This window comes from Oreochromis aureus, linkage group 1 (assembly GCF_013358895.1).
Source record: "Oreochromis aureus strain Israel breed Guangdong linkage group 1, ZZ_aureus, whole genome shotgun sequence".
In the NCBI taxonomy this organism is placed as follows: Eukaryota; Metazoa; Chordata; class Actinopteri; order Cichliformes; family Cichlidae; genus Oreochromis; species Oreochromis aureus.
Window position 1 is genome coordinate 31,554,927 of NC_052942.1, and position 24,904 is coordinate 31,579,830.

The 24,904-nt window shown below is 43.4% G+C and overlaps 1 protein-coding gene across 1 annotated transcript in view; it reads left to right on the plus strand.

Moving 5' to 3' along the window:
- Positions 1–13,516, plus strand: part of hcn4 (hyperpolarization activated cyclic nucleotide-gated potassium channel 4) — a 66,370-nt gene extending 52,854 nt beyond the window's left edge. Inside the window, exons 7-9 of the mRNA XM_031746609.1 lie at positions 8,767–8,931; positions 11,163–11,975; positions 12,348–13,516. Of these exons, the coding sequence (XP_031602469.1) occupies positions 8,767–8,931; positions 11,163–11,975; positions 12,348–13,516 (2,147 nt within the window). The remainder of the gene's footprint in view (positions 1–8,766; positions 8,932–11,162; positions 11,976–12,347) is intronic.
- Positions 13,517–24,904: the final 11,388 nt, after the last annotated feature.

Below are 24,904 nucleotides of genomic sequence, written 5' to 3' on the forward strand. Positions count from 1 at the left end.
GCATACTAATCTCATTGTTTGTGGCTATGACATGTATATATTTATTTAGTTATTTTCATTACACTTGGAGTTCAGATGAACCTGTGTTTGGGTTCCCTTTCTTATGGCAAACTCAATTATAGGCCTGATAGCTAACTGTGGCTCAATAGTTGACTTCATCCAGAAACCCACAGAACAAGAGTAGGTAATACAGAGCTGTGACACTCCTCTCCAGAGGGGATTACTGGAGCAGTGCTGTGAGAAATGGACCCCCCAGCACAGCTATAGCCAGGGCTACCCTGCCGGCACACACTCACAACACATCTCCCAACAAGCATTGCAAATTTGTATATAAACTGTTGTTTTATTCAGTCGTTCACATCCACTCACCTCTCCTGCTAACTTAGCTATTGTCCATTCGGGCTCTCACACACAAACAGTAAAATACTGCATATGAGGTTATTTTTATGTTTCATATATAGTACACACTGTATTTCTTACTTGCTTCGCTGCCAAATCATGCATTCTCTCTTCATCAGTTCCCTTGTCTCAATTTTCAAACCACTGCACACAATCATAGCCATTTCACACTCAGTGACCAGAAGAATACAAAGCCTTGTTTAGCCTAATGCAAGCCAGGGCAGTCTCTGCGCAGTAGTTTGTGAAACTCATTGTCATCTTACATTGTTTTTTTTGTTTTTGTCATATAAAAGCCAAAATTGCTAATTGCAAATTTCGCTAACGAATGGATAATGTCACAATGACTACATTTGTCTCTCTATAGGGCTATATGTCTTATATATAGTCTATATGTGCTTACCAATATATAATGAGTTCCTTTTGCAGAGCATGATAAAAATATTTTTTTCGGATCTGCAGTTTGCAGTATAAGAGGGTTGGGCAGGGTAAAGGAAAACAAAATCTCTTCCAAAGAACATTAGGCTCTTATGTATACCAAGGTCATGGTCAGTAAATTAAACTGAAGTTCAAAGTGTTAATGCTATGGTGATCTAACACCATGTTTGTTACTGCCATTTTTGTATTGACAATATATAAGCATATAGGGAATAATATATAGGCATTCTAAATTTAATTGTATGAAACTGTTCTTCAAGGCTAATTGAGGTCATACTTTCAAAAAATGTCTTTTCTTTTTAAAATTGTGATAAAATTCTACTGCCTTTGTTTGAACAGGCAACATTTAGGAAAGTATACTGATATATGGGGATTCTAGATATCACATTATAGATCGCATTCAAATATCATGCAATGATCTGACCAATGACCTCACTTTTACACTTCACAGCTGCATTTCTTTTAAGTTGACTCCAAAATCTGTAAAAAAAAATAGGTTTAAAGAAAGTATTGTCCAGAGAATGAGCTGCCTAACAAGCTGTAACAAGCTATATATATATTGATGCTGTCAGCGTTAATCTCGTTAAAATGACGTTAACGCCATAACCGCATTAATGCAGCAAATCTATGTTAGCGAGTTACCGCAGATCGCCCTGTGCGTGGGGCTGGACAGCATCAACACGTTAACGAGCTAACCGCGCTAACACGACTTTGGTAAGCTACAAAGCCGCACTGCTTGATGGATTGTCGGAGCATTACGGCTACTGTAGTCAGGAGCCTCATGAGTAAAACGTACTGTGCTTCAACTTAATATTATCGTATTGTGTGTGTATAAGGACCACAAATGGCACCTGTTAAGATCTGTACGTTAACGAGCTAACCGTGCTAATGCGTTGACGCCATGCAGCCCCACACACGATGATCCGCGCTAACTCGCAAATGGAGATTTGCCGCGTTTTATGTGGACATGACGCTAACGTCATTTTAACGAGATTAACGCTGACAGCAGTAATATATATATATATGTATGTATATATATATTGTAGCGGGTCAGGGCTGTGTTCAGGGTTCTGTTTGTACAGTTATGTTTTGTTTATGTTACCATGGTGACAGGTGACGCCCTCTCGCTGGGACGTGTGGCCTTCCGGGATCAGAGGGCGCCCTGTGTGTGTTGTTGTTGTTCTGTTTTAGCCGCGCTGTGTAACAGTTGCTATTGTAATGCAGTGTATCACCACATGGCGGCGCCTTCTGTCTCATGACTGGTGTGTCACCCCCTTTTTGTTTTTCTTCGTACTCTCCCTGTAATGGATGCTCCCGTGTGTACGCGGACTAGTGTGCTCTCGTGTAATGTGTGGTAGAGGTAACACTTTTATTTTTGATATTGTAAATAAATGAGTACTTTTGGAAAGTCAGAAGCTGTTGCTCATTCGCTATCCACCTGCACACCTCCGCGGCTGGCTTCATCTCCACCGCACGTTACAGCTGGCAGTTAGCTCGTGGCAGTGTTCTCAGCAGCTGACAATAAACGGGTGCTCCCAAAGAAACCTGTCTCCTCCGTGACTGAGCTCGCCACATTGGTGTCAGAAGTGGGATTGCTCACCCTCGCCATAATGGAGAGAGACATTCGGAGGCTGGAGCAAGCTGTCGAGGAGAGCATCCGCTGCTTGGGAAGCTGGCGATCGAGGAGAGAGGAAGCGAGCGTCCATGTAAGTTCCCCGACGGGTCCCGACGGCGCGAGCGCACCGCGGCGGCGGCCCATCGCGACAGACGCTAGGGCAATGCTTCATGGGCTGTCTCCGTCGGCCGACACACCGGGCCCCCGACAGCGAGCAGTGATGCCTGCAACGCCAGCTAAGGTACCGAAATATAACGGGCTAACCCCGCTAGAGCCCTACCTCTCACAAGTACGGCTAGCCGCGGGACATAATGGCTGGAGCGACGAAGAGGCTGCTACACACCTAGCGCTAGCATTGGAAGGAGATGCACTACAGGTACTCCTTGACCTAGCCGCGTCAGAGCAGCGTGAGCTCCAGGCCTTCACCATAGCACTCGAGAGGCGATTTGGGCAGCGGCACTCCACTGATCAGAGCAGGGAGCAGCTGACCAACCGGAGCCGTAGGCCGGGTGAGAGCCTGGGCACCTTTGCAGCGGATGTGTTGCTGTATGCTTGTCGTGGCTACCCAGAGTTTCCAGCAGCAGCCCGTGAGGAGCTTAGCCTGCATGCTTTCCTGCGAGTACTTTTTCCAGAGCGACTACGCCAACACGTCCGCCTGGCCATGCCTCAAACTCTCCGTGAGGCGCTCCTTGAGGCTGAAAGGGCTGAGCTGGTGCTCGCCTCGCCACCTAACCAGCAGGTGCCCCCCCCCAAACTACCCCCAAATCAGAGCCGCAGACTGCGACGGGGAGGGGGAGGTTGCGGAGATATGCCAGCTGCAGCCCTCAGTGCCCCGGAGGCGTCCTCGTCGACCCACCGACCGTTGTTACCGGTGCAATGAGCCTGGCCATGTAGCGCGTGACTGCCCAGCACCTGCCCCGACGGCCAGAACTACGAAGCCTCAGGGAAACGGGGTGGGAGCGGTGTAGCGAGGGGACCACCACCCCAGCTTCCTGTCCCCCTCCAAGGACGATGCACGGTGGTGGGCCGGGTTGGGCACCTCAAGGGACTCTACCTGAGCGGCTGTGTTGAGGGCCAACCATGCCGGGCCCTGGTGGACACGGGGTCTACCATTTCCCTGATACGACCTGGCGTGCTCCCTGGAACGTCCGGGTCGTTGGTGAAGGGTTGGTCGCCCACCGACACCCAGCTGATGACAGTGACGGGGGAGAGAACTGATATGTGGGGGAAGAAACCATTGCAGATCTGAGTGAAGGATCTGGAGCTGGTGCACGACTTCTGGCTTGCTGACATTCAAGACCAGTGCATCATCGGCCTTGATCTGCTGACCTGCTGGGGGGCCTGCGTCGACACTTCAAAGCGGGCTATCACTCTTGGCACAGAGACTCTTGCCCTCCAGTGCGGTCAAAAGCAGGGAGCGGAGGGAACCCGAGCCAGACGAGACAGGCGTCGGGCGGCTGCCGCTCAGCAGATTTTGGGTGCCGCTGGCTCCGGGTCATCTCTACTCACCTCAGCCCCGGCCTCTCAGCCCGACAAATCTCCCTCGACCGAGACAACCGAGGCTGTTGGTGACCTGTGGCAGCGCAGCAGCGTAGGTCTCAACGTTGACCAGCGCCAGCGGTTGAGGTGCCTCCTGGACGAGAATGTGGACATCTTTGCCGCCAGTGACAAAGACTGCAGGCAGACGGGCTGGTCCAGCACACCATCGACACCGGCTCTGCTCAACCCATCCGCCTGCGCCACACCGGCTGCCCTCTCCAGGCGGCAGGTGGCAGAGGAAAAGATCCGTGAGATGGCTGTGGCTGGGGTGATCGAGCCGTCCAACAGCCCATGGGCGGCACCCGTGGTCCTGGTGGGGAAGAAGGATGGCACCCCGAGGTTCTGCGTGGATTTTCGCCGTCTCAATGCAGTCACCAAGAAGGACTCGTACCTGCTTCCACGGATCGACGAGGCCCTGGATTACGTTACCGGCTCCAGCTGGTTCAGCTCCCTCGACCTACACAGCGGCTACTGGCAGGTGGAGCTAGCCCCCGAAGCAAGGCCTAAGACTGCATTCACCATTGGACAGGGGCTGTGGCAGTTCAGGGTCATGCCATTTGGGCTCTGCAATGCGCCAGCGACGTTTGAGAGGCTGATGGAGAGGGTGCTCGTGAACATCCCTCGTAGCCGCTGCGTTGTGTACCTGGATGACCTGTTGGTGCATGGTGGCGACTTCGACAGTGCACTGTCTCACCTGAGCGAGGTCTTCAGCGCCATCCGTCGAGCTGGGCTGCGGCTCAACCCTGCGAAGTGCCGGCTGTTGGCGAGAGAGACTACGTTCTTGGGCCATGTGATCAGCGCTCAAGGTATCACCACCGATTCTGCAAAGGTGGCTGCGGTCCGGGACTGGCCGACTCCCTCCAACGTCAAAGAACTGCGGAGCTTCCTGGGCCTAGCCTCCTACTACCGTCGGTTCATCAAGGGATTTGCGACGATAGCCAGCCCCCTCCACCGCCTGACTGACAAGGGCCAGCCGTTTGGCTGGAGTGATGCCTGCGCTGCGGCTTTTGCACAGCTGAAGGAGGCCCTCACCAGAGCCCCAGTTCTGGCCTACCCCGACGCCCGGCAACCTTTCATTGTGGACACTGACGCTAGCAATGTAGGAGTCGGGGCGGTCCTTTCCCAGCAGGGCGAGGCCGGAGAACGAGTGGTGGCATACTTCAGCCGTGCTCTGGGGCGAGCCAAGAGGAACTACTGCGTGACCCGGCGGGAGCTGCTGGCCGTAGTGCTAGCGGTGCGGCACTTCCGGCCATACCTGCACGGCTGCCGGTTCCTTCTGCGCACTGACCATGCATCTCTGACCTGGCTCCTGAACTTCAAACACCCAGAGGGTCAGGTGGCCCGCTGGCTGGAGGTCCTTCAGGGCTACGACTTCGAGATCCAGCATCGGGCAGGTCGGCAGCATGGCAACGCTGATGCCCTCTCCAGGCGGCCCTGCATGGCCGTCGAGTGCCGCTACTGTCTGCGACAGGAGGAGCAGGCCCAGGAGGCGCTGGGGGTGGCTACTGCTCAGGCCACAGCCAGCGGAGGGGGGTGGCTCCCACTGACAACGCAGCAGCTGAAGCGGGAGCAGGAGGCCGACGCGACGTTGGGTCAGGTGGGGGCCTGGCTGGAGGCGGCGCAACGCCCAGACTGGACGGGGGTGTCAGGTCAGGAGCCCGAGGTGAAGGCCTACTACTCCCAGCACAACAACCTGGAGACCCACGACGGCCTCCTGTACCGGAGATGGCGGGCCCCCGGTCAGGGCAGAGATCTCCTGCAGCTGTTGGTGCCTCGGGCGCTGCGGTCGCAGGTGCTTGAGCTTGTCCACGGCTCGGTAGGGGCAGGCCACTATGGGACTGCCAAAACTCTCCGCCGCCTCAGGGGACGGTTCTACTGGCCTGGCTGTCGACGGGATGTGGAACTTCACGTGCACTGCTGCGACACCTGCACGGCGCAGAAGGGCCCCACTCAACGCTCCACTGCCCCCCTTCAGCAGTACTTGGTGGGGGCCCCGATGGAGCGAGTGGGAGTTGACGTCCTAGGGCCTTTCCCCGTTACGGAGTCAGGGAACCGGTACGTGCTGGTGGCGATGGACTATTTCACAAAGTGGCAGGAGGCCTACGCGGTGCCGGACCAGAGTGCGACGACGACGGCAGAGAGGCTGGTGGAGGAGATGTTCGCCCGTTTTGGGGTCCCGGCTGAGCTCCACAGTGACCAGGGGCGCAACTTCGAATCGAAGGTCTTCGGGGAGATTTGCCGGCGGCTGGGGGTGGAGAAGACAAGAACCACACCGCTCCACCCACAAAGCGACGGCTTGGTTGAGCGTTTTAACCGCACACTGGCTACCCAGCTCGCCATTCTCGGGTCAGGGCTGTGTTCGGGGTTCTGTTTGTACAGTTATGTTTTGTTTATGTTACCATGGTGACAGGTGACGCCCTCTCGCTGGGACGTGTGGCCTTCCGGGGTCAGAGGGCGCCCTGTGTGTGTTGTTGTTGTTCTGTTTTAGCCGCGCTGGCAGTTAGCTTGTGGCAGTGTTCTCAGCAGCTGACAATAAACGGGTGCTCCCAAAGAAACCTGTCTCCTCCGTGACTGAGCTCGCCACAATATATATATATATATATATGTATAAAAAATACATACAGGCAGCACGGTGGCATGGTGGTTAGCACTGTTGCCGTACAGCAAGAAGGTCCTGAGTTCAATTCCACCATCAGGCCGTGGTCTTTCTGTGTGGAGTTTGCATGTTCTCCCCGTGTTTGCGTGGGTTCCCTCCGGGTACTCCGGCTTCCTCCCACCGTCCAAAGACATGCAACTTGTGGGGATAGGTTAATTGGATAATTCAAATTGCCACTAGGTGTGAATGTGCGAGTGAATGTGAGTGCGAATGGTTGTCTGTCCCTGTGTGTTGGCCCTGCGACAGACTGGCGACCTGTCCAGGGTGTACCCCGCCTCTCGCCCTATGAGAGCTGGGATAGGCTCCAGCGCCCCCCGCCACCCTGAAAAGGATAAGCGGAAGCGAATGGATGGATGGATGGATGTAAAAAATATAATACTATTCCTTAAAAACTAAATACTGCCCAGAGAGTGAACTGCTTCTTGTTATTATTACTATTCACTTCAATCCTATCACATTCCGTATGTTTTTTTTGCTTCAACTTGATTGAGTTAACACAACCGAAGCTTTGAAGTTGAGGCAAGAAAGACACTAGTTGAGTGTAACACTTGTTGAGAAGCTTTTATTGCACTTATGATACTGCAATAATAATAATGTAACAATATTTGACTTTACCTGTGTCTTTACTGCTCCAAAAGCAATGTGTGAAGGTGAGGAGATGCAGGAAGATGAAACTAGTGCAACTATAAGACAGCAGCAGACAGTAGCCTAAAGAGCCCAGTGCAGATAAAATTAAGTGAATAACTACATTACATTTGTTTATTTTCTAATTTTATTTATCTTGGTCTGTCCTCATGTTATTCTACTAATAAATTTCAAAAAAGTAAATTAAGAATCTTATTTATTTGTTGCGTTTTACCCTAGGAAAGCAATATCTAAAGTATGCCTGGTGCTGCCTTACTTTGCCAGTGTTCGAATCCAAGGTTCGAATTGGTTTATCCCTGCTTTCTAGGTTACAGTATGCAGTAAATTTAACAAACCTCAAAAAAATATATGGCACAGTAGAGGTGTTCCAATGACTGATGACCTGATGTGGTAGAATTATTATATATTATATATATAATATATATTATAGCTTTGTTGATATTTTGATATGAGCACTAATTTTAACGGGATGAAAGAAGCTGATGTGATTAGCTTTGATTGAGTCTAGCCTCTAACAAGCCCCGGATCACTGACAGCATCCATTTTACATCATGCGCCCACACACAGCTCACTTTCAATGGAGCCACATATGAAAACTTGCACAACAGAGAAATCTACATGTTTTTGTTTTTTTAGTTTCTTTAATCTGTCATTTCTCCATGTTGATGAAAGAGGCTTTTGATGTGTGTAAAAAGAAAATCTAAAACATTAAAAGATAAAATAAATGCACATGACACTTATGAAAAGTAGATTTTACATTTTAGAGTCAAACTATTCTAGTGGGATTTTTTTTTAACAGTGTGCTCTCATATAGGATGAGGGGGTTAAAAAGGTGCATAGTGTGGTAGAATTGAGAGCATGAGTGTCAGAATGAGCTGGATCCTGGGTTTCTAAGAAACAGGCAGTGCGATACAGAGCACAGGAAGGGAGATGACAGCTTGATGAGATGACATAAATGTTAAACAGAAAGGAGATTAAGAAACTATTAATCACAAAATAACTTATGCTAAAACAGGAAAATATTTTCTGTTAAATTATATGTAAAACTTTACATGCTGTATTATCAGATAAAAAACATGAAAGCCATGAAATTATATACTTCAGAAAATAATAAATATCTGTTTTTTTATTTAAAATACTAAGAATACCTTTTTTTGACGTTTTTAAATAAGTGTCTTTTATGTAGAGAGAGTGGCTTGTAAAAAAAAAGATAAAATATATTAAAATATTTAAACTTGAACATATGTTGAATCATTTTGATGATGGTGGTGGAGAGAGCTGTAAAATACGCTGGATCAGGATCTCTTCAGAAAGGTTTTATTTAGTTGAAATTGTGTTTGTAATTTGATAGTAATTAAGCATCTGGCACTGTACTTCCACGGGTATACATTTTTTAAAATTCTGGTTATATTGCAGGTGACCTCCAGCCTTAAACACCAGAAAACACTCATGTCTTATCTGTTGTGTTTTCTTACAGAGATTTGTTTGCTAACACGGGGCAGAAGGACAGCCAGCGTCCGAGCTGACACGTACTGTCGCTTGTACTCACTGTCTGTTGACAACTTCAATGAGGTACTGGAGGAATATCCTATGATGAGAAGGGCTTTTGAGACTGTTGCTCTGGACCGGCTGGACCGTATTGGTGAGAAAATAACATTTTATGACTGAAATCACATCCAGTCGCATCCATTTAAGCCAACATGCAAACCAGTACTACATGTTTTCACTTAGTGAGATTTAATGGCATTTTCCATCAAGAGAGCACACATTTTCAAACCAGAACTGGAGCTCTTAGACAAAACTTAGGGGGTTTAAAACTGTTCTCAGTGATACTCAGTGACTGAAATTACTTTCAAAGTCATCTGCATATAAACATGCAGATAGAGCTCCGGTTTTAAAATCCCTGTGTGACTTCTCTTACGCATACAATTGATATTCTCTCCATATCCATCACTGTTCCCAGGCTCAGCCTAGGCAGATGAAAAATTCACAATGAAACGCATGCCTGTATCATCACTCAGCCTTCGCTGCATGCTGTTTTATCCTCAGCTATGTTTAGAATGGTAGATAGCGAAAATGCTTTAGGGGGTCTCTTTGTAGAAAATGGCTGCTTTGAAAAAGATGTGGTGGGCTGATAGTAATGTTTCTGTGAAATGGTCTCTTGTGTCCATCCCTTCTCCTGGGCTTGATGCCAATGTACACCCGTGTTTCCTAATAAAGTAACTGAAACAGGTAAAATCTGCAAATTAATTACTCTCTTGATGGACTTGGCACAATCTGATTTGGAGTGTGCAGGTGATAAAAGGTCAAGAGGTGCAAGGTCAGGCTGGCTAAAATAGTTCCAATACATCACAGAAAAAAAACTCAAGTAATCTGACACCAGTCATAACAGAAAATTGGACAGATTGATCTGGGGCTTATAGCATTTGCAGTATCATCAGATTTCACAGCCTTTTGTTAACACCAAATTGAAAATGGCAGTCATGTGAATTAACCCTGTCACTGCTAGCGCAGCCACTGAACAATGACTAATGGACTCTAGCATCCAGGCTGTGCACATTTTGTTAAGAGGGTAGTTTAGCAGTTGGTATGTCTGCCATAATAACACTCAACTTATTTCTTTGACCTTGTGCATACCTCACAGGTACTTTAAAGTACATACATTACCAGAGTGAAAGTGACAGAGCACAAATCGCTTTAGTAAGCAATAGTTAAATGAACAAATGAACACAGGATAAATGTTATTCTAATATGGAATTTCAGATTTAGTATTAATATTTGTTTCTACATAAAATTTCTTGTTGCATAGATGTTGCATTTTAGAACAAGAGCACTTAGAAAGCACAACTCCCCCCGAAGAGCAAGGACTTTAATAAAGGCTGTATAGTTAGCCAGTTATGGCATCATTGTGATGCCTTAGGGCATAATATTTAAAAAAAATAAAATATGTGTTCTCATCATGCCCTTTCATACAGTGCAGATCAAAAGATTAAGACCACTTGAAAAATGGCAAAAAATCACATTTTGCATGTTTGGATCTTAACAAGGTTCCAAGTAGAGCTTTAACAACATGCAACAAGAAGAAATGGGAGTGAGACAAAACATTTTTTTAAACATGCAATTTATTGAAAACAACGCTTAAACTGAAACAGGCTGAAATATGCAAAATATGATGTTTTGCCATTTTTCAAGTGGTCCTAAAATTTTGATCAGGATTGTATGATATATAACCTGGTATGGTTTCTAGAAAAAAAGTTTGAAAGTCAACTTTGACCTCGGGCTCTAACAATGAAGGTCAAGGTCAAATGCTTAGCCAACCTAGGCACTCATGTCCCCCAAGGCCTAGTATATTATTGTGAAGTTTTAAGGGAATCCATTAAAAAAAGTTTTAAGTTTTTATGAATTTTCACATTTGGTGTGACCTTGACCCTGACCTGATTTTCACCACAGTTAAATCAGCTCGAGCTGTTATTGGTATCTACCGTCATAAAAAATTTGAAAATGATATCTTGAAAACTATGGACACTAGACTGCTAACAAACTGACAAACAAACAAAGGAATCAATTACACATTCCCTCTGAGAGGGATACTTCCAGGTTTATTGTCTTTCTTTTTTACAGTGATTGTTTTATATCAAGTATGTCACCAAAATATTGTTCACCAAAATATTATGACACAGTGGTTGTTTTCCACTTTTTACCTATGGAATCACACTAAAAGCTAATCTAATGTTTATCCTTTTCATTCATACCTGTTATTATGCTAGCTTCTTCTTTTAGAAAGGGTTGTTGGAATAATCTTTCTTCTCTTACTTTTCCCTCTTGTTTTCTGTGTGTCTGTCTTTGTGTTTGCATGGACATGCGCTCTTAAAGGCAAGAAAAACTCCATCCTGCAGCACAAGGTGCAACACGACCTCAGCTCTGGTGTACTCAACTACCAGGAGAATGAGATCATCCAGCAGATTGTGCAGCATGACAGGGACATGGCCCACTGTGCCCACCTCATGCAGAACGCTCCACCACAGACACCGCCCTCACCTACCCCTGTCATCTGGGCCCCACTCATCCAAGCACCTCTCCAGGCAGCAGCCGCCACCACCTCTGTAGCCATAGCCCTGACACACCATCCCCACCTCCCACCAACGCTCTTCAGACCTCCAGTTTCTGTCCTCGGTTCCCTGAAGGACCCTCCTAGCCGACTTAAAAAGTTTCACACATTTGTTCCTTCATCCACATCACCTGGCTCTGCTGGGGACTCTCCTTCTAGCACACCTTCTAAGCTGCAAACTGGGATAGACATGCCATTGCTGGCGTCTTTTCGGGCCCAGCAAATTACATCAGGTTCAGGGGCAACTAGTTCAAGCCAGCATGCTTCAGGTAGCGGAATACAATGCGGACCTTGCGGGTCTGGGCCTGGGTCCAGTGGAGGAGGAACCTCCGTGTTCCCGTTTGGTCAGTTTTCATCTACTGGTTCACCTTCATCTAGTACGGCCCAGCTGCACCCTCAACCACAAAATCAAAAATCCTTCCGCTCTGGTACACCACCTCTCTCAAACCTCTTTCACCAAGGATCTATAGGTGGAAGCACAGGGTCAGGACTAAGTGGAAGTTTAGCTGGAGCTTGTGGTGGTGCTACGGGGTGGTCTTTAGGTGGAGCAGTTGGAGGTTTTGTGGAAGGGGCCACTGGTGGGGACACTTCCTGGGCTGGAGAGGACTATACAACTGGGTTGTCAGAAGTGACTTCTAGTAGGCACTCTGGGTTGGGAGGAGCTAATGGTGGATCAGTAGGAGGGATCTCAGGGGAAACCAAGGTAGGAGTATCTGAGGGAGCAGTGGGAACTGTTTGTAGCAGGTTATCAGGTGGATCGGTGGTACCCAATACATGTGGGTCCATAACTGATACAGCAAAGAGATCAATTGGGGGGACTTCCAGAGGATCACTGGTAATAGCTTCTGGGGGGTCAGTCAGTGGAACTTCTGGAGAATCACTGGTAGTGACTACCACTGGAGGATCACTGGGAAGGGTTTTTGGGGGGTCAGTCAGTGGAACTTCTGGAGAATCACTGGTAGTGACTACCACTGGAGGATCACTGGGAAGGGCTTCTGATGGATCAGTGGCACTGATTTATGGTGGGGCCTCAGGGGGAACATTTGGAGGATTTTCTTGTGATTCAACACAAGGAAATTCTGGGGGATCAATGGGGAGGACTTCTGGTGGATCAACAACTAGCCATTTAGGAGGAAGTTCTAGTGGGACAGTGGGAGGAGTGACTGGAGGACATATAGGCAGAGCAGTAAGTGGCACAATTGGAAGCCATATAGCAGGATCTACAGCTTGTCCTCTTGGAGGAATTCCTGGTGGAATTACTTCTGGGCTTATTAGTTCCTCTCGCTGTCAGAGCCCTATATCTAATAATTCTATATCTGGTCAGCTTCCCCAAAACCAACCACCTGCCAAGCCTCCTCAGGTGGCTCCTCTGCAGCAGTTTGCTGGAGGAGGCAGGACTACCAGTGGATTAAACCTTTTCCAGTCCCCTCCACAAGGTTCCCCATCCTCTGGTAGAGGACAGCACAGTCAGCAGCCTGCTGAGGGCTCCCCATCTTCCCTCAGCCATTCTAGTCTGGCAGGCCTCCAGTCTGGCTGCTTACCTCACCAGATGTCACTGGAAAGGTCTGCATTGGCTTCTCTGGCCCAGTATGGCTCAGCAAACGCCTCGCCCTGCCTTACTCCGGTCGCACCCAGTCCCACTGTTCAAAGCCCCGTGGCAGGCAGGACTTTCCACTATAGTGACCCTTCTAGTGTCACAGGATCCCACAGTTCTTTGCTCATGCCTCAAACTTGTTTTCCTTCACAGCTTCCAAGCCAGCCACAAAATACAGGAAGAGATTCCCCTCTGGGACGTTTTTCTGAGGACCTAAAGCTTTTATCCAGCTCTCATTCATCCCTGCCCCAGGAGGTGACCCAGGTCTTAGGCCACCAAACTCCTTGCTCTTCAATAGAAACTGGGTATTACCCTTCTCCATTTTCCTCTCCTACTCTTGTACCCAAACCCTGTAGCTCAGTGCCAGGGCACATGACTCCTCCAATCCAGATGTCTCCGGGGCACCCTCACCAGACTTATTCCTCCGGGGCCTCGCCAGCCATGTCTTTACGGAGGGACTCTGCTGCCTTTTCATCTGATCTAGAACCTCAGTCTGTCCGCTCTAAACTCCCTTCAAATTTGTGAGGATTGATCACACCCTCCTGTGCTCCTTTGAACTAAAACACAAATGATCTCCATTTGTGGCATTTTCTGTCTTCAGACTATTTTTCACTTTAATTTTACCAAGATTTTACATTTACTGTGATTTAAAAGACACTTCATGGGGCAACTCAGAGCTCTATAGTACACTTTATTTGATTTATGCTTTGTCCTTTTATTATTCATTGATACTGTATATAGATAGAGTTATATTTAACTGATAAGTTAATCAAGGGACTAGGAGGGTGTGAAAATGATCTCTATTTAAAAGACATTTTATTTATTTCTATAACTATGCCAAATTCATGTTGTGATGTTTAGGAAGGTGATTCAATGGACTACCCAATAATACTCGTTTTCTGCAGGAACCTATGCACTAACACCTGCATGTATCAATGTTTTTTCTTTCTTTCTTTTTTTGCGTGTGTGTGTTTAAAAATTATCTAAATTTTTAGCGAAAAAACATGCTTTGAGACAGACTGACTCTTGTATTATCTCATTTAGGATCACATATTGTTGATCCTTAAATGTATCTATTAGATTGTACTTATTTATTCTCTGTATAATCTTTTCAAAACTTTGAGGGATGGAGAAGAGATTTTAGGAAACCAAAAAGACTTTTCCTGTGGGATAATACTTCACCTCTTCTTGACCCATTATCCTTGTTTTATACCACTTTCTCAAATTACTACTGTTTTTGAAGCAGGGGTACAGGGGTTCAGCGAGCTCCCCTCCGTCTAAATATTGAGACGTAACAGTATGTGAGTGACTGGCTTTCTGCAGAGTCCTCAATCATGTCCTAACAAGCTCACTTTGTCTTCCAAGCTCATGTTGCTAATGTGTGTAGAAAGCATGTGAAAGCATATTTTTTTCCCTGACTGTGAGCAACTGTTAATGTGTGAGTGTTAGTGCTAATATGTGTGAATCAGTGGAACAGTCAGATGCAAAGCAAAACTTTTTCCTAGAATGATCATCAGAGCCTTTTACACAAAAACTAGGACTTCCTTTAGCGTGTATGATGCACTGTGTAGCACGCAGACAATTTAAAGTCAAAAATAGCCAGATGTTTAATATCCCACAAACTAGACTTTCATGTAGGAAAAACAGTATATTCAGTACACAATCTGAAGTATTTGAAAAATGCTGGAAACTAGAATACACCTTGATATTTAATTACTTCTATTTTAGTTGTTATATGCTGTCAGCAAAGACATTTTGAAAGCTAGTGCTGAGTTGGAGATGAAGTTGAATGTAAGTAAGTACTTTTGCTATTGTAGATTAACTGAAGGCACAATGCCCCAGGGGGTTAAGAGACTGTTCCACCACTGAAAAGGTCATGGATTCAATATCTTTGACAGATGTTTCCATCAGCAGCAGCCATTTCTACTGCCAAAGTGTCCTTTACCAAGACACAGAATAAGTACTTGCTAAATTGTTTGTGAGGTTATTGGATGTGTTACTCAGTTAAGTTCTCTAAAAACAGATTACTCCTCTGCATGTGTTCCTTAAAATATTGATGCACAACTACATTGCCAAAGTAAACCTGAGAAAAATTGTAAATTGCAATATAATCTCCAATACATAGATTAAGTAACAAGAAGCGTGTAAAAATAAGAGAGATTTTGACACACACACACACACACACACACACACATATATACAAAGAGAGGCACGTGAAAACGAGTACACCCCATGATTCAGTAGCTTGTGGAATCAGCAACTTTTATCAGCAACTTCAAGTAATCATTTTCCACATGAATTTATCGGTCTCTCACTTTGTTATAGAGGAAATTTGGCCCACTCCTCTTTGCAATGTTCTACAGTTCATAAGGTTTGTGGGCATTCATCCTAAGATCTTAAGACACAGCATTTCAACCAGGTTGAGGTATGGATTTTGACCGCACCATTGCAACACCTTGATTCTTTTGTTTTTCAGTCATTCTGTTGTAGATTTGCTGCTGTGTTTGTGATTATTGTCCTGTTACATGATCCAGTTTTAGCCAAGTTTTAGCTGTTGGACAGATGGCTTCACATTTGACTCTAAAATACTTTGGTACACAGAGGAGTTCATAGTCAACTCAATAACCTCAAGGTGCCCAGGTCTACTGTAGGTAGCAAAACAAATGCAACTCACCGCTCCAATACTATTCTTGACAATTGGTATGACGTGTTTGAGCTGATATGCTGTGTTTGGTTTTCGCCAAATGTGGTGCTGTGCATTATAGGTAAACATCTTCACTTTGGTCTTTTTTGTTCTTCGAGGACATTGTTCCAGAAGTCTTATGTTTTGTTCTGCCATGTTCTTTGTAGAGAGAAGAGGCTTTCTCCTGGCAACCCTTCCAATTGTACTGTCATAAACTTTAACATTTGACATGCTAACTGAGGCCTGTAGAGTCTGAGCTGCAGCTCTTGTTTTATTTTTGTATTTTTGTCAGCTTCTCTGAACGTTCCACAGCCTGTCCTTGGGGTGAATTTAATAGGACATCCATTCCTGCGAAGACTGTAGCATTGTGTTAACACACACCTGAATGAAGACCAGGAAACTGCTAAAACTTGTGCTGTTATAAAGGTGGTCATACTTATATGATGCATTAATCAAATACATTTGATTAACAGGACCTGGCTCTTAGTGCATCAAATAGGATCAAAAGTCTGCTTATGTACGTTTCCAATTATTTATTCAACAAATGTGTCAGTGGATGTAATAGTCTTGTGGAAAAAGTAAGTACAATTCTAAAGCCATTTTGCACTTTTTTAAAGTAATTTTAAGCATAAATAACATAAAATTCTATTCATTTCAAGATGTTTGATGTTTTTCTTCTATGTGCTTCCTATTTCACTCCCAACCTTTCAACAGGATTCAAATCTGAGCTATGACTAAGCTATTCCATAACTACCCCTTTTTCTTTATTTGAGCCATTCCTTGGTGCATCTACTAGTGTGTATACTACTAGTGTGAAACTTCAGACAGCCTTTCATTGTCTTTAGGCACTCTTCAATATCATGCAGAATTCATAGTGGGATGAATGACTGTAAAATCTGCAGTCAGGCAGCAAATTCCCTCTAAACGCACAATTTGGTGATTCATTCACTGACAGTACCGATGTAAGGTTTTTTTTCTCCTGAAAACTTGATTCTGATCTGTGTCAAACATGCTTATTAATATTATTACAAAACGAATAATATTTGATTTGTGCTAACCCTCTTTTCCTGAGCACATTGTTCCAAAAGGCCTGGTCTTTGCATATACACTAATCAGACAATAACATTGTGACATACTGACAGGTGAAGTGCATTAGTGGGTGGGCTATATTAGGGAGCAAATGAAAATGTTGTCCTCAAAGTTCATGTATCAGAAGCAGGAAAAATTGGCAAGCATAGGGATTTGACTGAGTTTGACAAAGGACAAATTATGGTAAATGGGAAATAATTTTTTTGTATACAGTGTTTCTACTCCAGCTGAGCTTTATACAACATGTCTCATTCACCCGTTCACACACAAGCACTTTACAAGCATGCTGATCGATGTATCAGAGAGCAACTTGGGTTTTGTATCTTACTTAGTGGCTTCCGGTCGAGCAGACACCCGCAGATAACAAAGCTAACTGCAGATCCTTTGATGAGATCTGCATCAAATGATCTGCTGATTGGTTGAATTCTCTGGGGAACAATTAATGGACAAATTAGTAGTCATTTAAAGTATATTATTACTTATAAGTAATTTAGCTTACAGTGGAATTATTTATTTCAGATTGTTTTGGAAATATTTTTAACATCTACAATATTTCTTAGACCTCTTAGAGAGCTTTTCAGATATTGATACAACAACACTACACACATGAAAAGTAAATGAACACCGGATCTTATGTCACAGGTTTAAGTGAGACAATTTTAACCTGTCACTTGCTAAAGAGTTTGTAATTATCAGAGTATCCTGAACACCTGATTCCCATTTCATGGATATGAAGGGTACATAAGTGATGTACTTACTTTTTTAATTTAATTATTGATTTAATATTCTTATTTTTCTTTGTTTATTTTATTGAAATGAAATGGCTGAAAAAATGGCAATTAAATGCCTCGATTTTATTTTATTTATTAGAATTATTATTAAGCAGCATCTCAAAAAGCAACAGTTTTTTGCTTGTTGAAATCTTTTTTAAAAAGTATAATGGGATATTCTTACTTTTCACATGATGGTCTATAATAAATAACATTTAGATAATTCAGATTTTTTTTTACTAGTATTCAGTCAAAAAGCATGTATTAGAGTCTGTTTGAATAAAAGTATGCTTTCAAAATCTGTTGGCACTAAAGGGAGCCTTCAAGTGGTTAAAAACTATATACACAGCAGAGTAAGGTATCACAAAACTCTCAAAGGTGAGGATCAGTGATATGTTTCTACATGTTTGTCTGTAGCTCATCACAAAGACAGACCCAGGTTCCACCGAGACAGCTGAGTCCTTAACGAAGTCACAGCAGTCAGCCACTGCAGCCTAATTTAACAAGACATGTCTGTAATCCCTTGACCCTCAAATACTATCCAGGAGTCACGCACATACAAAGCTACCATGCCCTCCCCTCATTACAGTCATGTAAAGTCAGTCTGATAATGTAAAGCAATACTTATGGCATGACACACAGTTGCACAAATGCACATTTACTGACATGCACATGTCCATTAGATTGTATTCTGATTTTGCAAAAGTTTTAACTATTTTGGATTTCCAATTTAAAAAAAAATTACATTTCATGTTGTTGAAAATGTTGAGCAAATTTTATGACCGACCTGCCCAGCCGCAGCAGTTATAACCACTTTTATAATTAGGAATTAAGCCCATTTCTTTATGTGTTTGACTCACAATATTAGAACAAGTTATTGTTATTATTATTTTATTTGGCAAATATGCTGTTATAAGCATTCAGTGAATATGTATGTGTTTCACTTATCTATAACCTCTTAAGAATTATGGGAAACACTATGACTAATGAATATTTTTCCATCATCAGCCCAAAGGGACTTTGGGGCTAGTAAATGTGGAATATAATCGAGTGATATTGTGTTAGATAGAGACAGACTGGGGGAGGGGCATCACAGAGAACATAGCATTAATCACTACAGCAATGCATTTAAACCAATATAATGAATTTTTTTAATGTTAAAAAATAACAGTCTTCTTGCTCTAGACAGACAGACTGGGTTACTAATGGTTATAGCAGTGCTTTGTTCACCTCTCCCACATCTAACACCTTTTTTTCATTAGCAGTAAACAGCTATCTGAAAGGCTCTAAACCATTTATATTGGCTTCATGGCTCATGGGGTAAAAGGAACAGAGCTCTGCAACAAAATCACAATAATAAAGACACAGAAATGTTTCACATGGGGAATATTGATTGTCTGCACATAGTGTAGGCATTTAAAACCACAATTGTTCTGTACCTGTTTCCATCATAAAGTCAGACAGGCTGCTGTGGCTCCAACATCAGGAAAAAGTCCCCCATTTTTTCTCACAATATGACCTTAATAAGGTATAGAGTTGGAGGACAGTTTGAAGCCTGCCTGCAAGACAAAGGTGTAGATGTGAGGCGGCATTGATGCACTGCAGGAATGACATAGTTGGACACTTAGCCACAGGGAAGACAAGTAGTCCGACAGGCACCCCATGTGGTACTCATGTTGATGGGTTACTTGTGGCATATTGCCCCCACTTTGTGATTGTAGAGTGCTAGTGGATGTTTTTCAGCATTGATTAGGAGAAAATGAGAGAAAGTTTTGAGCGGTGTGAGTGAGTGCACATGCAAGAAAGTGTGCCCCTCAGTTACAAGGCAGAGTTGATAGCCAGAGGTGCTGTCAGACATGAGTGGGACATGGGTCCTAGATCGTATGGAGAGGGATTGATAAACTCAGTCTGTTCCATTATCACAGATAACTGGTTAAAGAAGAGCCTGGGATTGTTTTTAACTGAGTCTTTTAAAGTTTGAAAACTGCTGATTACTGTGAAGTAAAAGACAATTGGCTATTGATTAATCATCCACTGGCTTGAATTATGTAATGTAAATGACCAGGATGTTCATTATCCTTATGGGCGCAAAATATTGTTTAGCTTCATTCATGTAATCCTTCATTCAGACTAAAGATATGAAAATAGCCAAAACTGGAGTAACAAGATTTTCACCTGACAGCAATGTTTATTCTTCAAGGGGATTTTCTGTTTCCATCCTGCTAGACTGTCTGCTACATCTGTAGCATAGTGTAGTATAGAGGCAGTGTTTTTTTATTTTTATTAGAGGAATCATCTGGGAATTAGATTAGAAGGCTTTGAAACTTTGTGTCGTTTGAGGCGAATAAAGAAAAACAACGGTGACTCACTCGCTCATGCAGAGACCTATTTTCATTATGTCTCCCTGTGTCACCCATCCAAACATGGGAAGAAAATGGCTGTTTGAGAGCAATAGAGAAAACAGCAATGAAGGGGCAGCTGAAGCATCACAACATCTGCCATCTATCTGTACAAACTCTTGGAGCTAGGTTTTCAGATATCTGTATAGAGGAAACAGTACAAAGCGCCTGACATGTCTGTTTTCATGCTGAATAACTTAATCAAATCTAGGTCAGGGATACCTGGTCTTGATAGGGAGGGTTTCATGAAAAATGTTTTTCTGTAGCATAATGCACAAATGCACAAAAATAGTCTCATAGGAGAAGAGTGGAATTGCATCAGATTTAACCACTAGCTATTTTCCATCTACACTATTTGGGCAGGTCAACACAATAATAAACATAAAATAGCACAAACATGTTTAATACTTTATTGACACAAAAATGTGCATAGCTTTTGGGCTGCTTATCTACAGTAGATGTGCTGTGAAGTGGCCAGCAGATTTGTAAGTTGCGCCTCTCTTACCTCCAGCTTTGGTGGAGTTCCACACAGCATCTCTGTACCATTTACAATTCATATTTGCTTCTGTTCAGCAGCAACCTCAGATTCTGTTTGGTGGATTTCCAATTCCGCTGGTTAATCTTAGCCTCCTTCTCCCTTTGTGCTGCCCATGAATATGGGTTGGTGAATAAGCAATGCACACTAATGAAATCATTTGCTGTGATTGAGGATTAGATGTAGCAGCAGCAGAATTGAACCTGCAATTTCTCGAGGGAAAGAAAGGAACTATGTTTTTTTTTTCCAAGGCCCTCGTTATACATCCATGACTGAAGATTCCTTCTACCTTTCCATAAATGCTCATCATATTTCACACACCAGCACCAGAATCAGGTGTTTGGAAGGACAGGGTAGCACGGAGTCATTTGATATGATAGCAAGATGGTTATATATGATGTTATATATATATAAAGTTGTTTATTGTAGCATCTAATAAAACTGACCTCATTTGCTGCTTCTCTAGTGAGAAGAAATAAAGGAACTATAAGGTTATTCTGACCACAAAGCAGGCTGTTAGACAGTATAACCTGTACATGAACCATTTTAAGAACAGCAGGGTGCGTATAGGTTAACACACCTACAGATTACCTGAAAGATCCTGTAGGGTAATGCCGCAGTGCAGCGACCTGGCAGGAGACCTTCTTTGTAGCTGTCGGTACAAAAACACTCTTTCAGGCAGTTTTAAAAGTGATTCATGTGCAAAATATGACTTGTTTCTGTAATGCAACAATATACAAATTAGAAGCTTAGATTTGGAAAATATGTGTCGCATATGTTTCTCTGTTAGTTGCAGCTCATCAGAAAATCCTGTGTTGAAGCCAAAGGTGAGCCTGCTCCTCCCCGGATTAATGTGGGCAAAACAGAAAAGGGCACATTTATATTCTATTTGGAAAGACGAGGGTTTAGATTTTTAAAAAAAAGAAAAATCTGCCTTTTAAAGCTGTCTTTCATTTGTGGAAGTACTATAACTCCATTTAATCTAATGTTGGCATCATGACGTTGACAAGTTACTTAGTTATACAGCTATTTCCATAGGACCTACTTATATTTCTGTATTTATTTTAGACTACTTAATAAGTAATGTCAACTCCATGCCAGATTATGATAAGCAATGTTCACCAAATTGTGTGTTTGTACAGAGTTCATAACCTGTCCATGATTTTTAAGGAATTTTGCATTGTATAAGCTCTACACTTTGGTACAGCGCAGGAGTGGGACATTTTCGTTACATGACGCTGCAGACGAAGTCTTTCTATCTGAAGGCTCAACCTTTTTGTTCCATGAAGGCAGGGACTGGTTCGACACTTCCTATGAGGACTAACAACCTTTTGAGGAGGACAGTATTTTGATCGCTTTGCTATTGATCAACGAATATCTTTTATGTTCTGCATTTAAATGGGAACTATGAAAAAAAGCAATAAGGGAACTGGGAACTGTAAATGTATGGTGTGAAAGGTAGCTATGGGACATTGCGCTGACCCACACAGCAAGCACACGTACAGTAGCCGTGGCTTGCAGATTGTGTGGCGGTGAAAGGAGTGAACTGTTGATAAGCACACATACTGGATGAAATAAAACGGTATAGAATAAAATATAAGGAACACCTGCTTTGAGTGTTTTTTTTTCTCTCTGTATATCTCTTTGTGTATTACATGCAGCATGCTCCCAATTGTAATTCACAAAATCCCTTAGCAGCTATTTTCTCCCTCCTTCTTGTGAGATGTGTCAATAAGCAAAAGCCTTTCGCACACACACACTTTCACTCGGATGCACACAAAGAACGGTCAAGAGACAGGTGAAGCTCCTCAGAATCCTGAAAATGTTGGCAGACTGTAAAAAGGAGGGCAGTCGGCGTCTGCCCCTGTGAGCTCTCAGCCATCTGCTTCATTAGAATTCCCCCTTGAGGTAACCTTCCCTTCTAGAAGAGGAACTCATCGAAAGTGAAGGGCTTTGTTTTAGAGTGTCTATTGTAATTACACATTATTCTCCTCTTCTGATGCCTGCCTGGTGAGAGGAAAGAGCTGGCTTATGGTTGCCTGCTTGGCATCCAATGGGGACAAAAACGCACACTTTTGCGTGGTGTAAATGCGGCATAGCTGCCGTTGCCACGTGAGCCCGCTGTATGCTATCTCGGTGTGATTTTGTGCAATGGCCCAAATCAGTGAGGGCATAGTGACATCCAAGTGGTTGAGGTGGCTGTCACTCTGCTATCATGGAGGGAAGAGACAACGCTAATGCCTTCCTCTGCAGTATCTGGGATAATCTGCTCTAGTTCTCCTTGGGTCAAACTCAACAGTAATTAATCCTACCATTACCCTGCAAGCCTGAGGGTTAAAGCAATGTATACAAATCTGTCTTGAGTTCTTTTCCTCTTTTGCCAGGTAGCCCTTTTCAAATTGACGTTGGTGCTGAAATAGAGAGAACACATATCTTTCTTTTTACATAAATTAAAACATTTTATTAGTGGCATGTGTGAAAGAAATGGGGATTAGGGTCGATATCAGATGGTCATAAGGATGAAACTTGAGTGCCCTGAACATCTAGAGTCTGTGCAACCACATTTAATCTAAAGCTCAGTTTCTATATCACAAGAACACAAGAACTGTGTTATCATTTAAAGATCCTTTTTTTAAGTTTTTCCAAACCCAACAAATTTGTGTGTTTGTTTCTATGAAGGAGAACAGTTTTACTTTCCATATCTTCTCACGCTCGTGCTGTACTGCGGCATTATGCTCAAGCATGCTGGCTTGGGACTATAGCTTTTGGCAACCCAGGACTCACAGCACTCAAAAACACACACAGTAACCACAGCATATCCGTATTAGTGCTTTTTCCCCCTCTAAAACCCTACCGTCAAAGCCTTTTGACATCTGCCAGTTTGTTCGCAAATACTGTCCAAATGCCAACTTTGCAATGCTCCAGCTTTTCATGCGCATGGCTGAAAGTTTTCTTTTTGTGTCAGTGCTGATGTGTGTACTCATGCACGTGTGTGACTCTGTGTATCTGTGTATGTGTGTGCTTGTTTGTGCCTTGTGGGATTAGGTTCATGAAAGCATACGCATGGATAACATCAGAAGGATGGCCACAGGTTGCCAACCTGATGTCCTCTCTCAACCTCTTGCTCTGCCAATTATGCCCCCACCACCACCATCACAACCCCTGACCCCCATCACCCAACCTAAAAAAGCCCCAGTCTGCTGCTTACTCCTTCGTTATGCTCCTACGACATCATTATGGTCAGAAATGAGATATATGTGCCCTACTTAAAGGTGGAGAAAAGTGTTGAGGGAAGTCTGCATGTGTTTGTATTAAAAATAAAAAGGTGATAATATGATCTCTCTATGCCGGCTATTGCTTTTCATCATCAGAAGAAGACATGTGAAACTTAATTAGCACAACGGTGAATGTGGAGATGAATTATTGACTCACAGACTTTGATAACTTTCTATCCAAACGATGGAAAAAAGTAAACTGCATTTCTAAATTAGCTGCAAGAAAGCTTGTTAGGTAACAATAGTTTTAAAATATATTATTTTTTCAGTATTAAGACTCTATTAGCTACTTTTACGTAAAGATATACTTTTAGTTTTTACTTTGTAACAATGGCATTCTTGTATTGTGTTAAACACAATTTTATTTTTCCTAGCTTTTAATGTTGCATGCATAAATTACACTGGAATATGTAAAATAATATTCACATGCTTTTAACATTTTCCAGGTCATCTGATGAGTGTTAATCGAAACTGAGAGAGATGGACTTTGGTGTGATGATGTGCTGCCTTGAGCCATGTCAACACAAGAACCATTAGCTCAAGTTGTCACCCTGCCATTTGCTAACCGTCTGTCCTAAATGTCTGTTTCTAAGCACAGCCAATCCCCTCTCTAGACACTCTCAGAGTTAGCTGCCTATTTCTGACTATGAGGGCTTAAGTCCATCTTGCAATGCTCATAAATTGTTTAAATACTGTTTATTGAATCGGTCCTTGAGATTGAATTGCAGAGATTAATTCCAAAATGTGGTATCTCCTATTTCCAAAATATAACCCTTACCCCGCTTAACTGATTGCTTGCATGACAGTAAAATATTTTGGTAGATATTTTTGGCTTTCAATTTAAAGGAGAGGGATGCTTAGCAGTGGTTTTTGGAATGTGGAACAATAAGCTGATATTTCAACTCAGCAACACACACAGGATTTTACAAAGAAACCAGAGAAATCTGGCTATATTAGCATGCTATGTTGTTCAGTGGATGACTCTTGCATATTTTATAAATCCCCTTTCTATTCTAAAAATAATGGTTTAAAAAGAAACCCAGAGGAACTCATTTGAAAGAGAGGAAAATACTATTTCCTTATATTTATCATTTATAATCCTCCATGACCGGTGATCTCTGCAACACTATCCTCCTCCACTTCCTCCTCATCTGTCTCCTTA